The sequence below is a fragment of the Abrus precatorius genome, unplaced genomic scaffold (genome assembly GCF_003935025.1).
Source record: "Abrus precatorius isolate BTA unplaced genomic scaffold, Abrus_2018 Scaffold7, whole genome shotgun sequence".
NCBI lineage: Eukaryota > Viridiplantae > Streptophyta > Magnoliopsida > Fabales > Fabaceae > Abrus > Abrus precatorius.
In genome coordinates, this window is record NW_020874417.1 from 32,123,991 (window position 1) to 32,149,079 (window position 25,089).

Sequence of the window (25,089 nt, forward strand, 5' to 3'; positions counted from 1 at the left end):
GTGGAGAAACTGGCAAAGAAAAAATGAATAAACTAATGAAAAAAAAGAGAGAAAGAAAGAAATAATGCAGCAACAGGGGAGAATACTGAGAAACAAAGAAAAAAAAAAGAGAAAGAAAGAATGCAGCACTGGGGGGGAATACTGATAACAGTGATATTCTCTTTAATGAGACTACATTTTACAAATTTGAGTTTCATAGGATCAGGTGTTTTCAGCACATGGAAATCCGGTTTGTTAAATGCTATGAACTTGGACAGACAATGCTTCCTAGCTATTTCCTCCCATCATCACATCCATCAATCAGTTCACTCCCTCAAATACGTCACAGTTGACAATAATAAATAAATAATTGACATAACCAAAATCTACCTTCCGTGAGTTAACCCGAAATTTGCCTTTTTTTCCCAGTAAAAGCTTCTGTACTGAAGATGAATTTTGATGAACGGGTAAGGTTGTTACCATGTGAACTAGTGATCACCGATTCAAATTTTAGAAACATCTTTCTGCTTGTGGGGAATAAGACTGCATCAATTTAAAAGATTAAGCCCGGTAATACTTTTATCATAAGAGATGATAATTTCATGCTTCATTTACCAGTCTCGTATATAAGACCTGCCTTTATTCCCTAGTACAAAACACTCATCTCCCAATCAGTCCAGTGATTCTGATGCCATTGAAAGTAAAGGAGAAGATCTTGGCGTGATTAATGGAGGAACACTTAGAAATAAGGCAGCACAAGACCATCCTATTCCTTGGTGATGAAATTGGTAGTGCTGCTAGGGGCAGGTCCTTGGTTAGTGAGATTAAATCTCTGCTAAAGAAAGAAGGAAGGAAAGAGAGATAGGAAGAATGAAAAGAAATCAAGAAAGTACGCAAGAGAGAAAGAAAAAAAAATGAAAAAAATGAAAGAAATGAAAAAAGAGGGGAAGAAAGAAGAATGAAAGAACAAAAGCAAAAAAGTGGAAAAGAAAGAAAAAAAAGCATGCAAGAGAACAAGAAAAAAAAAAGAAAGAAGAAATGAAAGAGAGAAAAAAAGAGAGCATGCAAGAAAGAAACAAAGATGAAGGAATGAAAGAAAAAGGAAAAGAAGAAAGAAAGAAAATAAGAAAGCATGCAAGAGAGAAAGAAAGAAAGAAGAAAACAAGAAAGCATACTAGAGAGAAAAAAAGAAAACAAGAAAGCAAACAAGAGAGAAAGAAAAAAAAGAAAGTAGGAAAGAATGAATAAAAAAAGAAATCATGCAAGAAGGAAGGAGCAAAAGAATATGAAAGAGGGAAAGAAAGAAAACAAGAAAGCATGCAAGAGAGAAAGAAAATAAGAAAGTAGGAAATAAAAAAGCAAGAAAGAAACACGAAAAGAAAAAAAACATGCACGAGAGAAAGAAAAAAAGAAAGCAGAAAAGAATGAACGAAAGGAAGAAGAAATGAAAGAAAAAAAGGAAACAAAGAAAGCAAGCAAAAAAAGGCAAGAAGGAAAGAAGGTGAGAAAGAAAGAGGCAGCACTGGTGGGGGAAATTCTGAGAACAGTGATATTCTCTTTAACGACACTATATTTTAGAAATAGGAGATTAACAAGATTCAGGCATTTTCAGCACATGGAAATCCGGTATGTTTAATGCTATGAACTTGGACAAACAATGCTTCCTAGCTAGTTCCTCCCATCATCACAGCCATCATTTCATTCCATCAAATTCGTCACAGTTGACAATAATAAATAATAATTGACGCATAACCAAAATATAACTTTTGAGAGTTAACCCGAAATTTGGGTTTTTTTTTCCTCAGTAAAAGCTTATGTACTGAAGATGAGTTTTGATGAAAGGGTAAGGTTTTTACCATGTGAACTAGTGATCACCGATTCAAATTTTAGAAACAGCCTTTCTTCTTCGGGGGAATAAGACTGCGGATTTACCCTCTTCAAAACCCATTAGGTGAGAACCTTGTGCAGTGCATCAATTTAAAAGCTTCAGCCAGGTAAATACTTTATCATAAGAGATGATAATTTCATGCTTCAACTATAATAGGTGGAGCACCTACAAAGGAATCTAGACTCCCTGTATGATATATCTATCACAGAATTTGTTCCCTCATGTTCGATGGTGTAAACTAAATTATGTAACTGATATGACCCAACCCCACTGCCAAAGTCACTTCCAATACACTTATCTTATTTGGAGCCTATTTATATATTCATTGGCTAAATTATGTAACTGATTACTGATATGACCTTTTTTTTTCAGTTTTTTTGCTTCAAAATGATGCATTTCTACATTTGACCACTGATACCAGCATAAGAGTTTTTTATGGGTTAAGTACTATATCAAGCTTTTATTTGTATTCAATTTGAAACATATAACTTACTTTCACCTAAAGATATCAGAGATCTTATTTGCTGGTCTAGGGTAAGAATTGACATATTAGCCGGGCTTAGAGGTTAGGAATCTGGCAACATTATATCACGTATTTGTTATTGTTTAGTTGAAAAAACAAACAGCTTATCCTGACTTTGGCAAGCTCTCCTCGAAATAGAAGACTGCATCTGCATGAAAGCTGAAGCCCTCAATCTCTCTGCTGGAGATGTAAGGATATTCAAGTGAAGAGTGTGAAGGTTACCACACAAACTGTTGGAAATTGGAATAGTTTCTCTATAAAAAATTTTTTTTTCCATAAACTACTTAGAAACACTGCACCACGAGATTTTTTTATAATCATAATAAGACTTGAGACTTCATCACAAGCTAGAACATAATCAAATTTAAAAGCTATAATCAGTCATCTAGACTAGATGTTGCATAAGCATTGAATTCCTTGTATAAGTAACTCGGTAATCTTATCAATATTACTTTCATAAATCTTATTTTACTATTTAGCATAAACTACATACACTCAATATAGTACCTAGCTCCCTGTGTAAGTCTCATAAACCAATTGTGCTGTAAGCATATCTACAACAGCAGAACCAACAGACTTGAACACAGTAATTTCCTCTGAACTGCTTCTCCCAACCTTGTCACCTCTAACAAGTTCTACCAAATTCCCTCCAATTTCATCTTTCTTGATAACCCCTCTCTCAAAAGCACCCACCAGCTCCCCAGCTTCAACAAGCGCAGCCTCATTGTCCACAAACACTGTTCCCCTTCTTAAGGCCTCATCATCACACTCCTTCATTGAATCCTTGAAGGAACCCACTAAATCCAAATGAGCACCAGCCTTCAACATCTCCCCCTTCACAAGGGGTGTCTCAGAATTGGTGGCACAACTCACAATATCCCCAAGCCCAACCACCTCATCCAAACACCCACAACCCTCAAAGCTCAACCCTGAAAATTCACCACTCTCTCTCAGTTTTTGTGCCAAAGTTGTAGCCTTTTCCACTGTCCTGTTCCAGATGAAGACTTTTCTCAAACTGGGTGTGGCTGAAACATGGGCTCTGATCAAATGGGGTGCTAAGGCACCAGCACCAACCATAACAAGGACCTCACAGTCACGTCTGGCTAAATATTTGGAAGCCAAGGCAGAGACAGAGGAGGTTCGGTAAAGGGTGAGTTCAGTTGAGTCCATGGAAGTAAGAGTTTTGCCATTGGTGGAACTGAAGAGCACATAGCTTCCTTGCACACCTGGTAAGTTAACAGCGGAGTTTAGTGGAAAGTGGGTAACAAGCTTGACGCCAATGTAAGGGAAAGAAGGGGAAGAGGACCAAGAGGGCATGAGGAGGAGAGAGGAAGAAGGAGAGAGAGAATAGTGTTGACGAATTGGGGTTTGGAAAAAGGTTGAGACTTTGGGGAGAGTGGATTCGAAGTGATTGATGAGAGTTTGGTGGGTGAGAATAGTGCATAAGGTCTCCGTGGATATGAAGACCGGAGAAGAAGACACGTTGTTGGTGCTGATTTCGTCTTTGTCTATGGTGGCCATGGATGATGACGCAGTGGTTGGAGTGATTGAGTTTGGGGCCTTTTCTTCTTGGGTTGGGACGAGGATCGATTACATTTGCAAGACTTTTTGTGGAATCTTGCAAAATCAACTTAGAAAATGGAATTTGAGAAAAATAAATAATAGGTTAGGAAATGTTGACATAATAATTTTTATTGTTCTGGATTTTCACAATTTGTAAATGGCCAAATACAAGTAAAGTCTTTTAATTTTTTTATTACTTTAAACATTTAAAGAAATTTATAATTTATTAGTAATGTAAAAATATTTACATTAATAATATATTAAAATTAAATTTTTTTATACTTTACATTAAATTCCCTTTTTTTCTCTTCTCAACGTTAAGTCTTTTTGGTAAATATATATTATTAACGTAAAAAAGATTATTAAAGCAATAAAAAAAAGATAAATTTATTTAAATAATACTATTTAAAAACATATTCTTAAAATAGAAATTTTTTTAAAATAAATTCTTTATTTGGTGTGAATTTTGGATAAGTCATTATCTGTATCGCATCTGCATTTATGATAGGCTATTTTTAAAAAAATTTTAATACACTACCAGTACTTTCTAACTGATACTCACTTAGAGTTGAACACGTGGAGGTAAAGAATTTTGAGTAATTAAAAAAATAAAAAAATTTACTTGTATCAGATAAATAAGGGCGATAACTGCCACATGTCTTGTTGTCATTTGTATCGTCTCAATAGCAACAATAACTTTTTTTAAAATCAGCGGTTAGGGAGAATTAAGATACATGTAAAAATCTTATGTTGTATCAAGTTTACCTCGTCAATTAGCCTATCGGTGCATAAGTGACGATAGTACTTTTGATTATGACACATGGCATGGTTGATTCTGGTGTTGCAAAAGTCTACTTCTTTCTCTCTTTGCGCTTCATCTTCCATTAACGTTGGCCAAAAGCATTTTCTCTATTGGTGTAAAATTTCATAGAACAATTTGTTGATTTTATGGTATTTTTTTGAACAAAATTCAAAGGTAAAAATAAAATTTTTCAATAAATATGTTTGTTTTATTTGTAAAAAAAGATAATATTTTGTTATATTTTGAATATTTGCAGGTGCTGGTACCAAAGAATATAGAAATGAAACTTCATTTCAATCGGCAAAAGAAGTTAGTGAATGATAAAAATTTCATGTATAGTCTTTTTGTAATTTATTTTAATGTTTATATATTTTTTGCGTAATTGAATGTAAAATTAATTGAAAATGTAATATTTGAATTAAATTTTTTCTTAAAAAATAGATTTAGAAGTTGATTAATTATTATATTTAATTCTGAAGTTTACCATTAAATTGAAAAAATTTATAATATGTTTATGTTTAAGTACAATTATGAAAAAATTGTAAATTTTGTGTAAAATATTTAATAAAGTCAATAAAAATATATTAATTTTTTCTAATTATGAATAAAATAAATTTTTGGTTGAGTGTTTTTATAAAATAGTAAATTAAAATTAAAGTAATCTATAATTACAGCATAATAATATATTAAGTTGGCTGAGAAAAAAAATAGATAATGAATTAAATTAAGAAATAAAAATTGCATAATAAAATATGATAAATTAATTAAAATTTGTAAAAAAATCATTACTGTTAAGATTAATTAGAAGGGTAAAGTAAAGGTATAGAAAGTATAATTTATTTTATGAAACATATTTAAAATGTAGAATAATTTTGAGTAAAGTAAATCAAAATTTTACAGAAACAAATTTAAAAAATAATAAACAGTAATCTAAAATTTGTTACCAATAAATTAGAAATAATAGAATTTTAAAAAATTAAAATTATAAATAAATTCATTCTTAATAACAATATGAGGAGGAAATTTAAAATATATGTATATTTAAAATAATAATTACGACAACTAATTTTTTTGAGAATAAAAAATCTATGTAACTTATTTGAATTAAATTTTTATAAAGTTAAAAAAATTAAATTTTTTAGTTATTATATTGGTAACATTTATTTAAAAATTGTAATTACGTAATTTTATAATTATATATAATTTTGACCTCTATTATAATAGAAATATTAAACAAAATTATTTACATAACTTATTAAATATATTGTCATACATAAATATTAAACTAGTATGAGTTTAATATAAATTATATTTAAATAAATAAATATTTTAATATGCATATTCTGGTAGGAATTATTTATATTATTACAAAGTTAAATAAAAACAAATTCTGCATGTAGTAAAATATCAAATCAGCCATTAATGTAAGTAAATATATAATAAAATTTAAATATCAAATATATAAAATTTAAAGTATATTATTAGAAGTGTAACAAATATTAGACATAATTATTATATTTACTATTTATTAATACAAAAATTACTATGTTTATTTAAACAAAAATGCTAATTTGCAGTAGCTAGTTTTGTAATGTTAATAAATTTATAGTTTGTACAAAAATTAAATTAAAATAATATTGAGTATGAATATGTAATTATAATATTATTTTATATTATTTATATGATTTTATTTTAACTATTAAATAAAAAAATTATTTCTATAAAAATAACAAATATAAAATTTTGTTTAAACCAAAAATAATCAAAATTTATAAAAAATAAATAACATAATTACCGAAAAAACTAACTAACCTGAACTCTCTAAAAAAATTTCTTTCTTTAGTAATGTAAGGCAAATGTGAAAAGTGTAATATATATATATATATATATACATGATTTTTTTAATGCATCATTTATATAACCAATAATTATTGAGAAGTGTCAAGTCCTCACTTGTATTGCACCAATAGTGCTAACGCAGTTTGACCAACAAATTGGTAATCGTTTAAGATTGACCGATACACTTATTTATTTGACATGTATCATTCATCCATGTGTATCGCTGCTTGACAATCTATAGAGTTAACTCTTTGACTAACGACTTACTTATCACTTAAAAATAGATGATACACCTCTGATTTTAACATATTTCTACCTCTGAGTAAATGTCGGTTAGATATCACTGATAATATATTAAAAAAATTTTAAAAATAGCTTATCGTATATATAGGTGCACAGGTTGCTACCTAGCCAAAATTCGCACGTTAAAAAAAAACCTAATTTAAGAATTTATTTTTTAAATAGCATTATTTAAATAAATTTGTCAAAAAAACGTTTTACTAAAGTGCTTTACCAGTTTTTGGCCCTTTATAAATTAACTAGGCCTACCTTAACCTATTTTCTAAAATGGGCTGAACATTCTTCGTAGGCTTGGTTATAAATGGGCCGGTGGACTAGCCTCAAAGATTTAAAAAGCAAAAAGAAAAGGGCAAACCGATATGCTAACTTATCTACAAATAAAAGAAATAACATTTATAAATAATAGTTAAATAATAAATAAGTATACTTTAATTATTTTAAATTTTAAAAAATGTCATAATAGGATAATTAATCTTAACCTTCTATTAGTGGGTTAAATACGGATTAGCAAAATAATACATAAAAATCAAATATTTCATCTAAGTAACTCTTAAATGCGTTTATATGTATGTGTATACATAGTATTATGTATTCATTTAGAGTTGTTTTGGAGTTGTCATTGTGTAGGCATGTTCAGGGTGAAAAAAAGAACTTGAACACATAAAATGTAAGATACCAAAATTAGTCAAGACATTTAAATTAGTATTTGGATATGAAAAATAGGGTCAAGTAAAGAAAAAACATAGTCCGTGCTAACTCTACCGTGAGCACCCCTTAATTCCAAGTAATACTGCATTATTTTGACCCTTTGTTAAGTATCTGATGCATGAAAGGCTCTGTAGAAAAAGAAAAAGTGTTCGACCAGGAAAAAAAAAAGTGGAGAATGGAATTAAAGCACTTTATTTTCCAATTCTTTAGTGTCCTTTTGTACTGTGCTTAAACTCATTTTGTACCTTTTTAACGCATATTATGATTACTAACATTCATCTATATTGAATTTATCAGGGCGCAATGAATTGGGTTTCTATGTGAATGATGTGATGTTTGTAGATTACCATAATAATTACAATGTATTTTGATCAGTGTCCAAAGTATTGATATAATAATACCATTCTTTATTTGTAAATTATTACGTAAACGATGTAACAGCTTTCGGCGAAAGAAAAGAGATCAAAACATCAGCGCATGCAGCTCTCAATATTTTAGTCAAAAGCAGCCATAGCTTACCATTGCATTAGACTCCCAGTCAAAACACCCGGTGTTTATGTTTCTCATGAATTAAAGATAGATAAAATAACTTATGTTAATGCGGCAAAATGATTTGGTACTCTTCTTAAACTGAGGAAAAAACTAAAGAAAGATATTAGCAAGTTCCTTGAATGCACCACTACAACCTGTAAACAACAAATGCTCAGAAAATTTTGCAATTTGACATCATGACAAAGAGTGAATCTACATTGAATTTTATATAAGAAGCAAAATATAGAGCATGCATGCATTAAAATAGCAATGGAGCAAAGTAATCAAAGGAGAAGAGACAGAAAAAAAAAAAGACAGTAATGTGGCAACAAATTATTTGTTTCTCTGTACTAATTAAATGCCTACTAAGGCATCAATCTTTGAGGAAATACTCCAACTGGTGCTGGAAAGGCTCCACTGATCAGAAACCATACCTGCAGCTGAAGATGGAATACCACCACCAATTCCACATTTTGCAACCATCCTTACACTCTCTATCAACTCCTTGGTGCGAGCCTCTTGCGCCAGAATGTCCAACAACTGTTCTGGGGTGATCACCAATTTCACTTTCCAAAACCTACTGCTACCACCACCAGTGGTGCAGCTATTATTAGCACTGCTTCTGCTAGAGACAGCTTCATTGGAGGACCTCTTGAGCAGTCCCATTCCCAGGTGGTGCTGGTAGTCCAAGGACATTCTATATAAGGAAGCACAAGATGTTGTAGGAACACTATGAGATCTAACATGGCCTTGTCTAACAACATGTTCACCACCACCACCACATGGGGTCTCTATATTGTTGTTGTTAAGTGGTAACAAATAGTAAGATTGACCTGCTTCTAACTCATCGAATTGGCTAAGTGGCTTCCAAAAGAGGTCGTGGCTTCTGAATATGGCATGCCCTGGAAACTCATTGGTGATGAAACTCACTGTTACTGGAGCGCTGAATTCCATGATGCCACCGTTTGATGTTATTACTTTGATTACCGCATCAGGATCTGACATGGCCCCAAAGAAGCAGTTTCCCATGTTGGACTTCAAACCAGTTATGATAAGTAAAGTAGTATTGGTGATCTTGTTTGTTTTTATATATATGGTAGCTACTAGCTAGTGCCTAGTATGCTTGGAGGGAATTGTAGAGAGGGAAACTTGTGGAGGAGAAAAGTAGAGCTAGTTCTGTGGTCGGTTAGATTCTTCTCGTGAGCTTTGACAAAAGCTAGGCAAGAACCAAATTAAAGAAAAAAGGGTAATCTTTGTTCCCATCATTATGCAATTTGGATAGGGTTGTGTATACAACCTAATTATCATATAGTTAGGAAAGTTTTTTTATGTGTACATATAGTTAGGAAAATATTGTGTGTACAGCCTAACTATAGTTGTAATCCTAAACTTCTTTTGTTGCAATACATATGATGCATGAGTATAGTTTGATAGATTATTTAAGAAACTCCATGATGAGAATCAACTGTTAAAATAAATAAAATTAATTAAGTAGTCTTATTTATTCAGCATGTGCCTACCTAAACTTTTTCCTTTGGCGAATAGTTGTTTTTGCCATTTAGTGTGTTGGGTATTAGACTTAGACACGGTGATTGCTGGTGCTTGCACTGTTGTAAAGTTGTATGGCAGTGCCAATATACCGGCGGCTATGTAAACGCGGGAAGAGGAATATTGAGCTTTACCATCTCTACATTGTTAACTTAGTCCAAGTAAAAGTATATATATATGGGCCATCATACGTTACTTTCGCAAAGTCCTTTATTAATTACAACACAAAAGGGGAAAATGTTGTTCCAAATCAACTTTGGTCCCACTAGACTGGGCCCAAGAAAAAGAAATTGAAGAGCTAGTTCGGTAGTTCCTGCACTTGGTCCACTTCATTGACCTTTTTCTTTTTGGACCCTTGTCCTTTGATATTGAAGGTGTCAAGAAAAACACAACTATAATTTTATTGCATTGTCTAGATTACGGAATAAAATTCCTAACTCCAACAAAATGTTAAGAATTTCCAAGTACTATCCCCCCCCCCCCCTTTATTTTGGTCAAGTAATGCTTTAGATTTTGCATGACATCCTTTGTACTACAATTTGAAAGTTGCAATGGGGCTCGGCCAAATCTTTGCTTTTCATGTCATATTCTTATTTTATTTGGTAAAAATTAGATGGAATTGACTTGAAAGTTGAAAATCAGAATCATTCCATGTGGGAATGAAATCCCTTTAGATATTCGTAGGTGATTGAGAAATATATGAATGAAATTTCCGTTGTTGACCTTCTAAACGTGACTTATAAACAAGAATGGCTTATAATCTCTTGTTCAGCCACAACCAACTTGAAAGAATCGATTTAATTAACAGTAATTAATCATTGCTGTACTAAGGCTACATTAGGCACACACAGAGTCACACTCTAGCAAACATCTCCAATTCTCCAAAAGAAGCTAAGCCTGATGTTAGAGATAAAGTCCCCATATAAGATTATGACTGCCTTGGAGAAAGGGTAGCATGATAGGCAGAGAGATCTAGTGTTAAGAAAACAGCCACCAAAAAATTAAATTAAAAAGATTTCTTTTTTAAAATGGAATTTGCAAGAATAAATAATATAACCATGCCTCTCTTAATCATGAAACAAACAGATTCTCCTGGCTTGCAATCCAAGATATAGGACAACATTAACTAACATAGGATTGCCTCACAAATCAATAATCTCCTACAATTTTACAGCTAGGCAGTGAGGTTTATTTTTCTGGTAAAGGTAACACGAGAAATTTGTTTCAGAAATGAATGTCAAGTTACATGACAAGCAGAACAAGGCAGTGTGAAACATTTTAATACTCAAAACTCTAAAAAAAGTGATATTCATCAATTGATTTTTCTTTTTGACTCTTAGTCCTAGCTTTAATGTTCTGAGTCAAGGATTTTGTAGCTGTGGCACTGGCCAACATGTTGACAATGCAATCGTGTTTAAGCATTTCAGATTCATCTGACATCAATATCTTGTTATCACTTCATATTCTTTTGTCTTTTGTCAAGTATCTCCGCCACAATACAACTTAGAACGGATACCTTTGGTTTTAATCATTCACTCTCTCTCTATAGCACTTGGATTGAAATAAAAAATGTATTCTCTCAATCAAATAAAATTTTATTGGATCATTCCACAATTTCTTAAACATGTTATTTAATATACTAGATCTTTTTCCATCTCAAAACTGAAATGCTATTGCTTTCTTAGAATCTACATATTCAGCATCATTTTGGTGTTGGACAATCAAGCCGAATGTTCTTTGTATCCATCTTTTATCTTCTTTCTCATTATCTTTATACAGGAATGAGTGAGGATCATTCTCTTGAAAAGCCAATCACTTGAATTTCTCATGTAATGTAATCCCTTCAGCATCAATTCTCTCCATATTGAGCTGTTCATCCAACCATGATTTCATTGAAAGAATATGATATGCCATCTAAATTTGATTTCTGGGTGTATCTGATTTCATGTGTGGTGCTTGTAACACTGGTTGGTATCACATCAGGCCTGGCTCTAGGACTATTGTCATTCATCCATGTTGATCTTGAGGTCCTCATTAAGGCAGGCCGTCCCAAAGACAAAACCAATGCAGGTTTTCAATCATGCGCTCTTCATTCTATTTTCCCTCCTGTACTTTTTTAAAGCTCTACTGCATATTACACAATCTCGCTTTATTTGGAGAAAGGATTTTAGGAAAATCACTGGCTATGGAGGTAAGGGGTGTGTGTGTGTGTTGTTGTTGTAGCACATAGATGGTAGTTAATTCGGTTGAAGAATAAAAAAACCTAGAAGTTTAATCTTCTCCATTGTATCTATAACATGTCCCTAATACAAAACCCCTTTAAATAACTTTGTATTGATAAACCACAAGCTCACGTTAATCTATCTTGATATAAGAATAAAGGGAAGCCAAAATAAAACTTCTCACTAATTATACTGTGAGGCCTTATATTTGGACAAACCAGTCAACTAAAAAGTTTATACCATTAATTGAACATTCACGAATGGTTTTCATTTACATCATGGTCAATTTAATAAACATTACGCAAGGCACTGCCAAATTTAATGGATGCAATCATGTGGCGTTGGCTTACTTTTCCTATATCAACTCCTACGGTGAGGTAATATTTTTTTTTTATGCAGATTCAACGATGAAAGATGAAATATTTCTCTTTTATTAACTTGACATGTATGGTCATAGATTGTTCCTCAAGCTGTATGTTCACGATACGGACTAATTTTAGGAGCAAAAATGGCACCCTTTGTTCAACTGCTTCTACTGATATTCTTCCCTATATCCTACCCAGCTAGTAAGGTAAATATTATGTCGTGTGTGTTTGTTTGTAAGTAAATGTAATTTATTTATGTCACTGTCAGGAACTGAAGTGCTAATCCACTGCATCAAGACCGGATTTAAGAAAACAATTCTATTTGAGTTTATGATGCACTTGAACAATTAGAGATTGAACTCAGTCTGAATGAAAATTACATAAGCACACACATAAGTAAGGTGAATTTAGCAAGACATCTTTTGAGAAGATTTAACATATCTCCTCTAATGTTTTCTTATTTTAGCAGATTTTAGATTGGACTCTTGGAAAAGAGCATTCAGTTCTTTTGAGAAGATCAGAGAAAGACATTTGTGGACTTGCTTTAAATGAGGTTTTCCTCTATATTCTGTCAGGAATGAATTTAGCACAAGTACAAAGCTGGTAGCTAATTATTGTTGTGCAGGCAGGGAGAGGTGGAGAGTTATCTCATCATGAAACTTCTATCATCACAGGTGCTATAGATTTGAGAAAAACTATGGGCTAGTCCTAGCATACAATATTCCAAAGTTGAGAAATCAACAAAGGAATTGAGGTAAAATTGTGTAGACCAAAAATGATATTAAATTGGTCAGACGAAACTATGGGCTATAGCATTTAATCTTCATTAAAGGACCAGTTTTATATTTCTAATTTAGTCATTCCACTTATTTTTTTAATAGGAATTAAAATCAAAATTGATGATTTTCTAAAGTACTACTTATTTCGGTCATATTATTATTATTACTCAAACTACAGTCACTACACCACCACTGGTTGCCCCAATCATCTCTGACACAAAATGCTTACCATTACAAATGAAATATCTAAAAAATATCAAATAAGTGTTAAAAGCAAAATGCATATAGAAAGGAGGGGGTTGGGAGAATACAAGACACAACAAATATCTTTGGCTATGAAGCAATGACCATCCATTTATAAGTTGGATAGATTTATATACGTGTGGTCTTGAGTAATTAGCAATAGTTTTAAATAAACTCCACACGATATCCGTCCAAACTTAATAAATGAGAAACGCATTAGATGCAGTTGTGTTTTTTACTGTACTGTATGCAGTTTAAAATTCAAACACATTTATTTCAAATATTTTATTATGAAACAAACAAATATCAAAGATGAGAATCAGATTTCCATGATCCCAATCAAAGACTAAACTAAGCCAAGAAAACTCCGAATCTCAGATTTGTGGCCATCAAAACCCAACTTCCTATCTCTAAAATTTTACTGAAATTTCTGACTTTTCACGCGAGCAGTGCAATTTTAACACTCAAAATGGGTTTCTACACTGGATAAAATATTTTTTTAAATTTATTTTATGCATAAAAAATTTAAATAATACTAATATGGTAAACATAGTATTAAATAATTATAAAAAAAAAATTTAACATCCAAAAATATTGAGTTTCTAGCATAAACACTTATTTTGGGTGTTAAAATAATATTTATGCTTTTCACACAAGCACCGTAGAAGAATTCAAGTAAGCTAAAGCATTAAGACACAACTAGAGTAAGTATGTATTTGTAAGAGAAAATAATAATAATATTTTTTTTTATAAATTAAAATCAATTTATAAATTTTATATTTAAAAAAATTAATTAAAATAATTTTAAAAACTAATTGAGTATAAGGTAATTTTAATTTATAAAAAATATTTATTTATTTTCTTTTATAAGTAAATATTTTTTTAAAACCAGTGCAAGTTCACCTGTTTTTATTGTTATTATTTCAAGGACACTAATTAAAAACATATTACTAAGCAAAGTGCACATTCATCTCACAGTATGTTCATCATAGAAATTTATTTTCAGACGCAAAGCATAACAATTTAACATTTGTACTCATCAAATTACGTAGTGTGCATAGTTTTCGCATAATTGATAGGTTTCCTTGTATTTTCTGTGTCTTTATTACATTACTTTTTTCACACATATACTAAAAAACACTAACTGTTAATCTTGTTTTCATTAATATAGTCTTTTCCCAACAAAAATTAAACTATTATTATAGAGATTGCAGGATTATGTTAATATAATGTATAAATCTTATACATATTTACACCAGTAAATGAAATTTTTGTATTCTTGTTACCATATTACACACACACATCTGTACGGAAAAGGCATGTGATGAAGAGTTCATTAAATTAGGCAAGTCAAAACCATATACATGGCTTTCAAGATCTCATTACCAGTTAAACATATTGATTAGTGGGAATCTTTTCAATTGGTGAATTTAAATATAGAATTAGCCCAGACAGATCCCAACTAATCAGACCCTTGTCACCTATTAATGAAGGAGAGTCAACAATAATATCAAAAGTTCAAATGCAGATTAGTATGATAGTGAATGAACAATAATCTAAAACTATGTTAAAATAATGTAATGCTTAAGCATCAAAATATACCCTCTCTTTGTCTATTTCAGATTGCTTTCACATGGACTAAGCACTTCCTTCATGCATGCGTTGTTCTTTTGATTTGTATATGTACTCATGAACTTGCCGGTATTGACCAACTATATCATACAACTTGCACCTATTATTTTATATTAATTTTTTTATAAGTATTTTGTTAAAAGTTTATTGGCCCAAATGTAAAGTTGAATTTTAAACTGAGTTTGAGATTTTAAATGCCATAAAAGGAGTTTGGATTCCACTTAGAAAACAGTGTAGTTTTTTTATTTTATTTTAAAGAAACTTGAAAATGACTAGAAAAAGATTGAACCAGTGGAATTAAAATATTCAAAGAAAGGAGACCAATGGGTGGACCTCTTGTTCTTTCACTATCACATCTTCATGAAGCTTATGATACATCTTCTACAAACAGGAATCAAATTATAAATTAGAAAATGTTTACTGGGATGATTTGAAGATAAATGAAAGTATTATTTACAAAATGCAACATAACTAATTAAAATGCATTAACTCCAAATTAATTATGTCTTTTTTAGTGAACCAAATAGTGCACGTTCATCTATTATACAGTGATATTATACAAAAAAGTATAAAATATGTTGAATTATATATTTAGTATTTAAAAGAAAAATATATTATTATAAAAATAAAAATATATTTGTAATGATTAAACAATCTATTTATAAATAAATACAAACTGTTAAGGTACAATATAATAGTCTTATTAATTATAATTACTAAAAAGTATTTTTTTTATTACCTTGGAATGAATAATCTGTACCAAGTTTTAACATGAAAATTTAAAATATAACTTTTAAACCCTTGTTATAAAACTTTTTAAGTAATTTTTATTTTTTTCATGAACAAAATTTATTAACAAATTTATATCTTATACATAAAATGTATATATAAAGAGAATAATTAAACATAAAATGTATATATAAATAGAATAATTAAACACTTTTGTGTATGTTATCTTCAAATGACCCAAAACAAGACATACCTTTTATATTTTTAAGGAAGACAGAAAACTGCCAAGATTTTGAATGAATGCATTATACATTAAGACATAATCTAAAAAATTGTCGCACCACAAAAATACTGTAACGTAATTATGTTAATGATATATATTAAAAAAAGGGTTATCTTATAACTAAGACTACCATAGTCTATTTCTCTTTCCAATCCCTTTTTATATTGTTATTTTATTAATCACATTTTCAAGTTTCAACGACTAACATTACTCACCTAGACGTAAATCATAGTGACATTTCTCTCGTTAGCCACTCTTCAAAACTAAATCACAAGGAAACCTTTATTTAAATTATATAAAAAAATAATTAATTATATTTTAATACCTTTAATTTTAACTTTATATAATTCTAATCTTCAAATTTTCAAACTAGTTAAAGTTTTTTTAATTATACAAAATTTATTCTATTATTTTTTATACCCATAATTCTTAAATTATCATATTTTACTTAAAATAATTAATTATAATACCTTTAATTTTAACTTTATATAATTCTAATCTTCAAATTTTCAAACTAGTTAAAGTTTTTTTAATTATACAAAATTTATTCTATTATTTTTTTATACCCATAATTCTTAAATTATCATATTTTACTTAAAATTTTGACAAATTGAATTAATAATTTTTTATTCTACATTCTTTTACACAAAAATATACTTGACCGAAAAAAGAACAACAATTATTCACAAAAATAAAAACCAACAATTAACAGAAAAATTAGATGGAAAAGGAAAAGATGAGATTCAAATGCACCAAAATCCTCCATCGAGCACACATTTTATTTTGAATTCTGTGATGTTTGTTCTAAAACTTAGCAGATGACACAGCCATTAGGATTCTCTTCCACACATGTGCAATAATAATAAGGTGGTTGTCTCATCTGATTACGATAATAGGCTTCACAGAGCTTCACAATGTCACCAGAGTTCTCATTTTGATCGTTTTTCTTGATCTGTTCTTTCTCAGGTTCCTTCTTCTCCTCTTTGGCTGGTCCAACAGAGAGTATTTCAGTGTAACACAGCTTCCTCATCTTCCCCACTGCATTCACAGGGTCGATGTTTCCAATTAAGGTCAATTTCTGCTCCTCCATATCCACAGAGACTGATTCAACCCCTGCGATAATCACCCCTCAAATCTTTCAATCTTGGATTCTACATAAAACTAAGTTTCTAGCCATATAATGTAACATTATTTTTTTCTCTTTGATTTTTCCTCTCTTTTAAAGAAATTAACTCTAAGGAGTTGGTCAAACGGAACCATTAAAGATCTCGCATCTCAAAATTTTACGTGCCAAAAATAATTTTAAAAAAATACAAAAGACAATAAAATTCATACCTCGAAGACATGAGATTGCCTTCATGGCCTTTTTCTTAATTTTCTCATCATATAATTCCACCTTTAGCACTACTTTCTATCATAAAGTAAATCAGAGAACTGTTAGGACCCTGACCCTATAATCAAATTTGAGAATGAAAATAACAAAACCAATCTTTACAGCATATAATATCAAAAGGGGACACGAGAACTCAAATGTCACATGAGTACATGTACTTAAAAAACAATCATGAACAAGAGATAATAGTTGATAATGAGTGATGCATGGAATTGGAATCAGCAAAACTAAGAAGTGAATTAAGTTTTGATAAATGGGTTGGATTCATTTATTGGGTGATGACAAAGATAGAAGAGTTGGAGGGGTTACAAATTCTTACATTCATTGACATGGCGTGGACAGAGGAGGGGCAACTGTGAGGCAGCTAAAAGGATGGCTCTGTTTTGAAGTAGTGCATTGAAGCTCTGCTCTACTTCAAGGTATTTAAATAAATATGTACAGAGAGAGAGAGAGTCAACTCCACGCACCCTCTGGTTGGATGCATTAAAGATTGAGAAAATTTAGGTGTTATTTTGTGTGTATGCTAGTGTTATTTATTAATTAAAATTAAAATTTTATTTTAATAAAATATTTATGTTTAATATTATTAGAGATTACTGATGTAAAACTTTAAATTTAACGGATAAATAATAGTATCTAAATCTTTTCTATTAAATAATTCATAATCCTATTTGTATTTAACAAAAAAAATGTATTTAGAATCGTGTATGTATAGGTAACATATTATATACCAATCCATCCTTAATATGAGTTTTACATAATTTTAAACAGTTTAATTTTAGTATATTGTTAGTATAAAAATTTTTATTATTAATAATTAATTTAAAATTATTTTAAATATGAATTTTGAAGTAATTATTATAAAATTTATTTTTTTTAATTATATTGTAGTGTATGATTGGATGGCAATGTATTTAATATAATCTAAGTTTTATAAGGATGGATTGGTATATAATATGTTATTTAAAATATAAATAAATATTATTGTTAGGATATATTTTTAAATGTTTAAATTATTCAAAATTTATATGTAGTAATATCATAAAAATTAACAGTTAGATTGATAAAATTATCTTTTGATGAAAATAATAAATAAATTATTTTATTAACACATAATATATCCTAATTTAAAAGTCACTTTACTATCATAATGATACAAACAACTAGATGTATATGCTTGTCATCAGTGTATATCCTGATTTGATATTCTTATGGTAATGGTAAAATGTAAAATTCATCAAAATTTCTATCAATTTATTCATATAACACACATATCATCTTTGGAAGAGTGTTTTTTCCCCCCATTTCTATAACATCCACCGCAAGATTAACTCCTTTAGTATTATTGTGCCTAAGCTCTCCCAAATATCACAATCAGCATTTTAACAGCTTAGTCTTGAGAGCAAGAGAACAATTAAATACTTTTGTGTATATTGTCTTCAAATGACTCAAAAACAAACAACACATTCTATTGAAGGAAACACATTTCCCCATTAATTACAACTGCACTCAAACTATCTCAATCACAAAATTTTTCTTAGTTACATTCATATGACATTAATTTTGGATGCTGCATGCTACTCTTTCTTACTTGCTTGGCCACACTAACCCCCGATCTAAATCATAAGAAGGAACGGAGAAAAGACAAATACTATATATATTTTGGATTAATTTTTAATCTAACAAAGTAATAAAAAAAAAGTTAGAAGATGACACAGCTATTAGGATCCTCTTCCACACTTATGGCACTGTAATATGGACTGTATTGGGGTTTCATCTGATAATAATAGGAATAGTTTTGATAGAACTTGAGTGGATCGATCAGAGTTTCTTTTGTTGAATCCTTCTTGTTATCTTCCTTCTTTTTATCGTCTTGCTTAGGTGGTTCCTTCTTTTCCTCTTTTGCTGGTCCAACAGAAACTATTTCTGTGTGACAAAATTTCCTTAGCTTGGCTACTACATTTACTGGATCAATGTCTCCGGTTAAGGTCAATTTCTTGTCTTTCATGTCGACAGAAACTGACTCAACCCCTGCAACAATGTTACAAATACAACTTTAGTACATCACTAGAAAATCAATGGGTCGTTGATGCTATATGAATTATGATTTGCGTTTTGTTTCTTGAAGCACAAGCATAGTGTCAATCATAGTGTCAATCAAGCTAATTGTTGAGTCCCACATTAATAAAATAAGAACCTCAATGTGACATGTAAGTTTTTTTTTTTTTTTTCGTTTTGATTTTGATTTCTTCCTTTTTTTGGTCCCTCAGTTTCTTAGAGCATCTGAAAGCAGAGAAGCTCAAGATAGGAGAAAGATTAGAAGTTGAAATTCAATACCTTTAAGGCCAGAGACAGCCTTCATAGCTTTTTGCTTGATTTTGTCTTCATGTATTTCCAGCTTCAACACAACTTTCTGTTACAGAAAAATGAAAATGTTATTTGGAGTCCAATTGGTCCAAAATATGCAAGGAAACAAAAACATAAAGAAGAAGACAAGGGTCTGATACCATGGTACTAACCTTCATTGTTAGTGAGAGCAAAGTGAGATAGGAGAAGTGTTAGTGAAAATTGGAAAGGAGCTAAGGGGAATTGAGGAGGTAACTTGCAGAGGAAGAGAAGGTTTTTGAATTTAAAATGCGTTGTGAAATGAAGAGGAGAAAGAGAACATTTATAATAGATGGTGGTGATAGAGGCAGAGCCAAGTCAAGACAAATAGTGTGGCTGACATAAATGACTTTCTAATCCATACATTGTTCCTTCATGGAACGCACATAAACCAAGTCACAACAATAATTGATGGCTGGGTTGGGACCATATATGGAAGATTTATTATTTTTGTTTCTTTTGACTTTTAATGAAAAATTGACATTCTTATGTCGTGGTGTACTGCTTATGAGCTGCAAAAATCTATTTTTTTTGTTTATTTTATGAAGCATGAAAACATATATTTTATTTTCTTTAAATTCCATAACAGTGAGAATGGTGTGCATTGAACTGTTATAATCTTTTTCTTTAAAAGCCATTTAAAAAAATTATTAATAATTGTGAATATAAATTGACTATTGAGGAGAAAAGTGTTGAACAAAAAGGTATGCAACTTTCGTGGAAAGCATGGCGTTATTTCGTGTTTGGATCCTTTGAAATAATGACTTCAACGGCTCATAACTTCTGGAGAATACGTTTGGGGGAATGATGAGATGAGAGTGGATTTTCGTTCGTACAATTGTTTCCGCGTCTGCCCCGTGCTTTTTCAATCACGCGCATGCATGCAATGTTTAGGATTTTTTTTAATAAAAGATTAAGATAGATGTCAAAATGTGAAATTTTGATTTTACTAAACATAAAATTTATTTTTTTAAGGAATTTTGTATGTTAAAAATTGAATTTTTTTTAAAATTAATTTTATAAGTTGAATAGATGAAATTATTTAAAATTTTAAAACATGTCATGTATTCTTAAAAGATTTTAAAAAATATATTTTCTATAATATAAACAAAATTTAACATTATTTTAATATGTATTTTTATCTTTTAATTTTGTTTTTTTTAATTAAAATAATAAACTTTTGTCTCTTGAATAGACGAAATTTACAATAAAGTTAAAAAAAACTATAAACAAAAAAGTTATTTTAAAAAATTATTTTTTAAAAAATATCAAAAAATGAAAAAGCCCAATGTTTACACGTTAAGTCCTCCTTATAATTGTTAGAATAATGTAAAAAAGACTCTTCAACTTTCACGTTATTTACTGTAAGATAAATTATATATTGAAATGTGTTTAAGTGGTTAACTTTGGAAACATGTTATTAAACATTATCATCAATCAATTATATTTTTCTATGAAAATCCTAGCTGCAGCTCTTCGTATACTCATAACAAAATTTCACTAAATTCTCATAAATTAATATTGTTAAAATACAGCTAAATGTTACATTGTTAATTTGATCTTACTTTTACTGGACCACAAAATTTTCTTTTAATTCTGCATAAGAATAACTTCTGTCATACAATGGAACATGTTTATAACTTCAACTTGTAAAAAGAAGTATGAAATAAATCGAGCCAAATATTAATAAAATATAATGAAGAATCTTATTTTAAGAAAAAAATCTAATTACTTATGTGAATGTTATTTATAAAGTTGATTGCATTAATTTTAATAAGTTTGTTTCTTAATTGTTAAATACTTCTCGGAAAGAAGACAAGGTGCATACCAGACCATTTGGTTAGCTCTAAAGAGGATAGCAACCAGAGCTATTCAAGTAACTTTTTGTGGTTAATTTATGGTAAGAAGAGTTCAATTATTCTCAACAAATGATATATACTTGAACAGAACAGATTAAATAAAGTTTAATCAAATTAAAGCTCTAAATAGCTTTTTGTTCTTTGAGACCAATGAATAGCATTCGATTTAAGGCTACACAGACAGGGATATGAATTTGATAAAGTGATTTAACACAACACACGAAAGTGCAATAACAACACATGAAGAGATACAAAAGAACACAGTTAGCAAGACAACAAAGAAAGAAACAAAATGGAAAAGGAAAGAATAGGAGATGGGCATTGGGTCCTCCCAACGTGAGATGGATATGGGCCCACATAAAATATCTTGTTTCATATCATGTGGCTCAGCTTTGGGTTTCACTCACCACCTTACACAAAGGAAGCCTTGTGGGCCCATGGGCTTTCAGCCCCATCCCATCTTTCTTTGCCACGTTATAAACCACTTAATTGCCACTTCCCCTGTCGTTTTTGTTCAACTAATCACTACTAACCGACCCTCTTTTACCGTCGTTTATAGAGTCTTTATCAACTGTGTTCTGGACCATACTACTCCGGCGTTGCCTTCCTTTAAAATCCAAATAAAGAAAATTTAGAGATTAAATAGTTATAAAATCTTTGATAATATTAACATTTAGATCGTAGCCCATTTTAACACTCTAAATGTGATAATATTGTTTATTTTACTCAAACTTACCTCTACACTTGACAGTAAGTGTGCTCATGCTACATTATGATTCATAAATATGGTGTGAAGGAGATGTCGTAAAGAACATAATATCTACATTGGTTATCTGACATTATTAATTATTACTTTTTTCATTTATTCGTATAATGGATCAAAAGTGTGTGTTATTTCTAATGATCAAGTACTCAATTTTAAAATCAAACTCTTTTCAAGAACTAAATTCAAAATCAGATAATTATTTGTTTTGTATTTATTCTGATTAATGTCATGTTGGGTATGATATTGATAATTTGGATGGAATGAACAGTAGCCTATTTTAATTTTTCCTTAGCCCCGGGCACACATGGCATGAACACCGTCCAAGGAAATGGGACAGGCCACATCTAGTAAAGAAATTATCACCCCTGTCGTGCTTTTTGATTCGAAGATATTTTGCTTAAAACCCATTAAAAGTGATTGAGTATAGTTGATATTTTGATTCAAATCTTCAACTCATTTTAAAAACATGAAATTTCTTTTCTCACAATCTTCTGGACGGATTATTCATTAAATGACTTATCTTTAATTTGTCTTTAATTAGACTTGCAAACTACAAACAAATCCAAATATTGGGTCACCATAAAAGTTTAAAGATTTAGGTAATTCTAAATCTCCCTACAATTTTTTACATTTCAAAATTATTTTTTCAATAAGTTTTTAATCAGTCAGTGCAAGAAGCGTAAACTTGGGATTCATTGCCAATTAAACAGGAATTAATGAAAGTATTTATCTCAAAAGATATCACTTGAAGCAGAACAGAAAACATTATTTTCACTATGAAACCAAATTCTTAGATATGAACAAGTGCAGAAGTGAGTCAGAGAAAAAAAAAACCCAATAATTCATCGGTATTATCCTTAGCCTCTTTCCTTGAACAGAAATTTGAAAAGACACAGACATTAGAATCGCAAGCTTAATTACGACGCCAACCTTAAAAACGCGAAAATCAGAAAGTAGTTCACATTTTTAATTTGTTACAAGGTGTTGTGGTGTCAAACGAGGATTGGTAGTTGCAGAGTATTGGGAAACAACCTCCTATAAATACTTTGGTGGTTTCACCTCTAACTAACAGCCGCATTCTCTCTCTCTCTCTCACATCACAATTCACTTCACATGGTTTCCAAAAACCCGAACCCCTCAGAGGCTTTCTATTTGGATCCCTCTGGCATGCAGCTTCCTGGTCTTCTTCCCTTTGCCGCCACTGCCACCGATTCACTTGAGGACCCTTCTAAGAAGACTCGCAAACCATACACTATTACTAAGTCTAGAGAGAGCTGGACCGAACCTGAGCATGACAAGTTCCTTGAAGCTCTTCAATTGTATGTAAAATTTGCTTCTTTTTTGTTTTGTTTTGTACTAGAATGCAGTGGGTGGATTTTCAAGTTCAGTTGTGACATGGGTTTTGGTGGTATAGTTCGTAGTATACCCATGTGTATGTAGTAGGTTCAGAGGTGGTTTCATTTCAGGTTGCTGCTTGTGAAGAATTGTTACAGTTTGATGTTAAGATTTAGGTATTTCACATGGGTTTGGTGTTGGAGGCAGGGGTAGAATTTTGTTACTGTTGTTTGTTTCTAGTGCAGTGTTTGGTGGTGGTTTGACTTGCAACGGTTTTCTTTTTTGAGCCACGGGCAACACAGTCCACTATGAGTGGTATGGGTTGGGTTCTGTTATTTCTGTAGTTGATTTTGATTGTTCTGTGTTGCATTGCATGGGGCACTTTGTAGGGGAGAGAAGAAAAATTAGAAAGAAATTAGGCTGTTTCTTATTCTTTTTGAAATATTTTCATCAGAAGCTGAAATTGACAGAATGGTTTCTTCATGATATCAAAACATTACTTTATTCTTGAGCCATGTCTGGTGTATGAGTCACTTTGAAGAGGATGACTTTTGATATGTTAATTGGCAAATATCTTGTAAATTTAACTAAAGTATAAAATGTAAAATTGAAATATAAAAAAATTTAAATTATAAAATTGATATGTAGACTTAATTAACTTAGAACTTTAAAAGTGTAGGTTCCGAAAGAAAATATAAAATCATGAACAAAATGTGCATAATTTATTCAAAAGAGCTTCAATTTAAAATTATTAAAAAGTTCAGAAAGATATGCGTCACTCTTTAAGAGATAATAGACTAAAGAAATTAAACCATTCCTATTCTCTAATTTAATGTATACGGGTGGATTAGGCAAATGATAGAGCAAAGTTGTAGTTTCACTTGTCCAGGGGAGAGAATGGGATTAGTGTTCCATGGCTTTATACTAAAGCTGCTCTTAAATCTAAGTCAGTTCAACTGGTAAATTCTATTCGGTTTTTTTACATTGGAATCCTCTGATTAGTTACCTTACGTCCAGTGTTGTTGTGGGTTTAATGAGTTGAAAATAGACTTATATTCCCTATTGTAATAGCAGTAGCATGTTTACTCCTGATATATTGGCATATGGCAACGCTCAGGTTACTGTAGATGCCTCTTTCAGTAAATTTATGTAGATATATCAAGAAAATTATTACATTTTTTTATATAAAAGAAGAGAAAATTATTAGAAAGAATAGATACAAATTCTATCTTGAGGGAGGTTAAGAAATTCTCCTAAATAGAAAAGAATCAGAAGAAAACAGTGAGAAAATGCAAGAGCTGGCTGATCTCCCTGTTTTTCAATAATAATTTTTCTCTGAGACAACCATGAGAAAGGCACGTGAGAAAAGCCATAAACACAAACCTATCGGATAACAGATTTAAAGGCAAAATGACAC

At 30.6% G+C, this 25,089-nt stretch overlaps 5 protein-coding genes across 8 annotated transcripts in view; 1 reads left to right on the top strand and 4 right to left on the bottom strand.

Moving 5' to 3' along the window:
- The window catches only part of LOC113873815 (protein REVEILLE 6-like), a 35,158-nt gene that overhangs the window by 5,398 nt on the left and 4,671 nt on the right, over positions 1-25,089 (top strand). The window contains exons 2-3 of one of the 4 annotated variants that reach the window (XM_027512142.1): positions 22,300-22,307; positions 23,430-23,656. In XM_027512142.1, the coding sequence (XP_027367943.1) occupies positions 23,451-23,656 (206 nt within the window). In that variant the 5' untranslated portion in view covers positions 22,300-22,307; positions 23,430-23,450. Of the gene's footprint in view, positions 1-22,299; positions 22,308-23,221; positions 23,657-25,089 lie in introns of those variants that run through there. The other 3 variants (XM_027512144.1, XM_027512141.1, XM_027512143.1) reach the window with 3 other exon arrangements.
- LOC113873814 (protein SAR DEFICIENT 4) lies at positions 2,738-4,017 on the bottom strand. Its single transcript, XM_027512140.1, has one exon. It carries the CDS (start codon positions 3,909-3,911, stop codon positions 2,898-2,900), a length of 1,014 nt encoding a protein of 337 aa, XP_027367941.1. The 5' UTR covers positions 3,912-4,017; the 3' UTR covers positions 2,738-2,897.
- LOC113871804 lies at positions 8,488-9,162 on the bottom strand. Its single transcript, XM_027508905.1, has one exon. The coding sequence runs from the start codon at positions 9,160-9,162 to the stop codon at positions 8,488-8,490; it is 675 nt and encodes a 224-aa protein (XP_027364706.1).
- LOC113871805 (heavy metal-associated isoprenylated plant protein 39-like) lies at positions 16,746-17,658 on the bottom strand. The gene is made up of 3 exons (XM_027508906.1): positions 17,647-17,658; positions 17,270-17,345; positions 16,746-17,047 (listed from the first exon to the last, which is right to left on the bottom strand). Exons 1-3 carry the CDS (start codon positions 17,656-17,658, stop codon positions 16,746-16,748), a joined length of 390 nt encoding a protein of 129 aa, XP_027364707.1.
- On the bottom strand, positions 18,501-19,970 carry LOC113873816 (heavy metal-associated isoprenylated plant protein 39-like). The gene is made up of 3 exons (XM_027512145.1): positions 19,847-19,970; positions 19,665-19,740; positions 18,501-19,358 (listed from the first exon to the last, which is right to left on the bottom strand). Exons 1-3 carry the CDS (start codon positions 19,850-19,852, stop codon positions 19,030-19,032), a joined length of 411 nt encoding a protein of 136 aa, XP_027367946.1. The 5' UTR covers positions 19,853-19,970; the 3' UTR covers positions 18,501-19,029.

Coding starts and splice junctions, on each gene's coding strand:
- LOC113871805 (XM_027508906.1), bottom strand. Junction 17,048..17,269: donor GGCAATCTCATGTCTTCGAG/GTATGAATTTTA, acceptor TGATTATCGCAG/GGGTTGAATCAGTCTCTGTG.
- LOC113873816 (XM_027512145.1), bottom strand. Junction 19,359..19,664: donor GGCTGTCTCTGGCCTTAAAG/GTATTGAATTTC, acceptor ACATTGTTGCAG/GGGTTGAGTCAGTTTCTGTC.
- LOC113871804 (XM_027508905.1), bottom strand. CDS start 9,162: ATGGGAAACTGCTTCTTTGGGGCCATGTCAGATCCTGATGCGGTAATC.
- LOC113873814 (XM_027512140.1), bottom strand. CDS start 3,911: ATGGCCACCATAGACAAAGACGAAATCAGCACCAACAACGTGTCTTCT.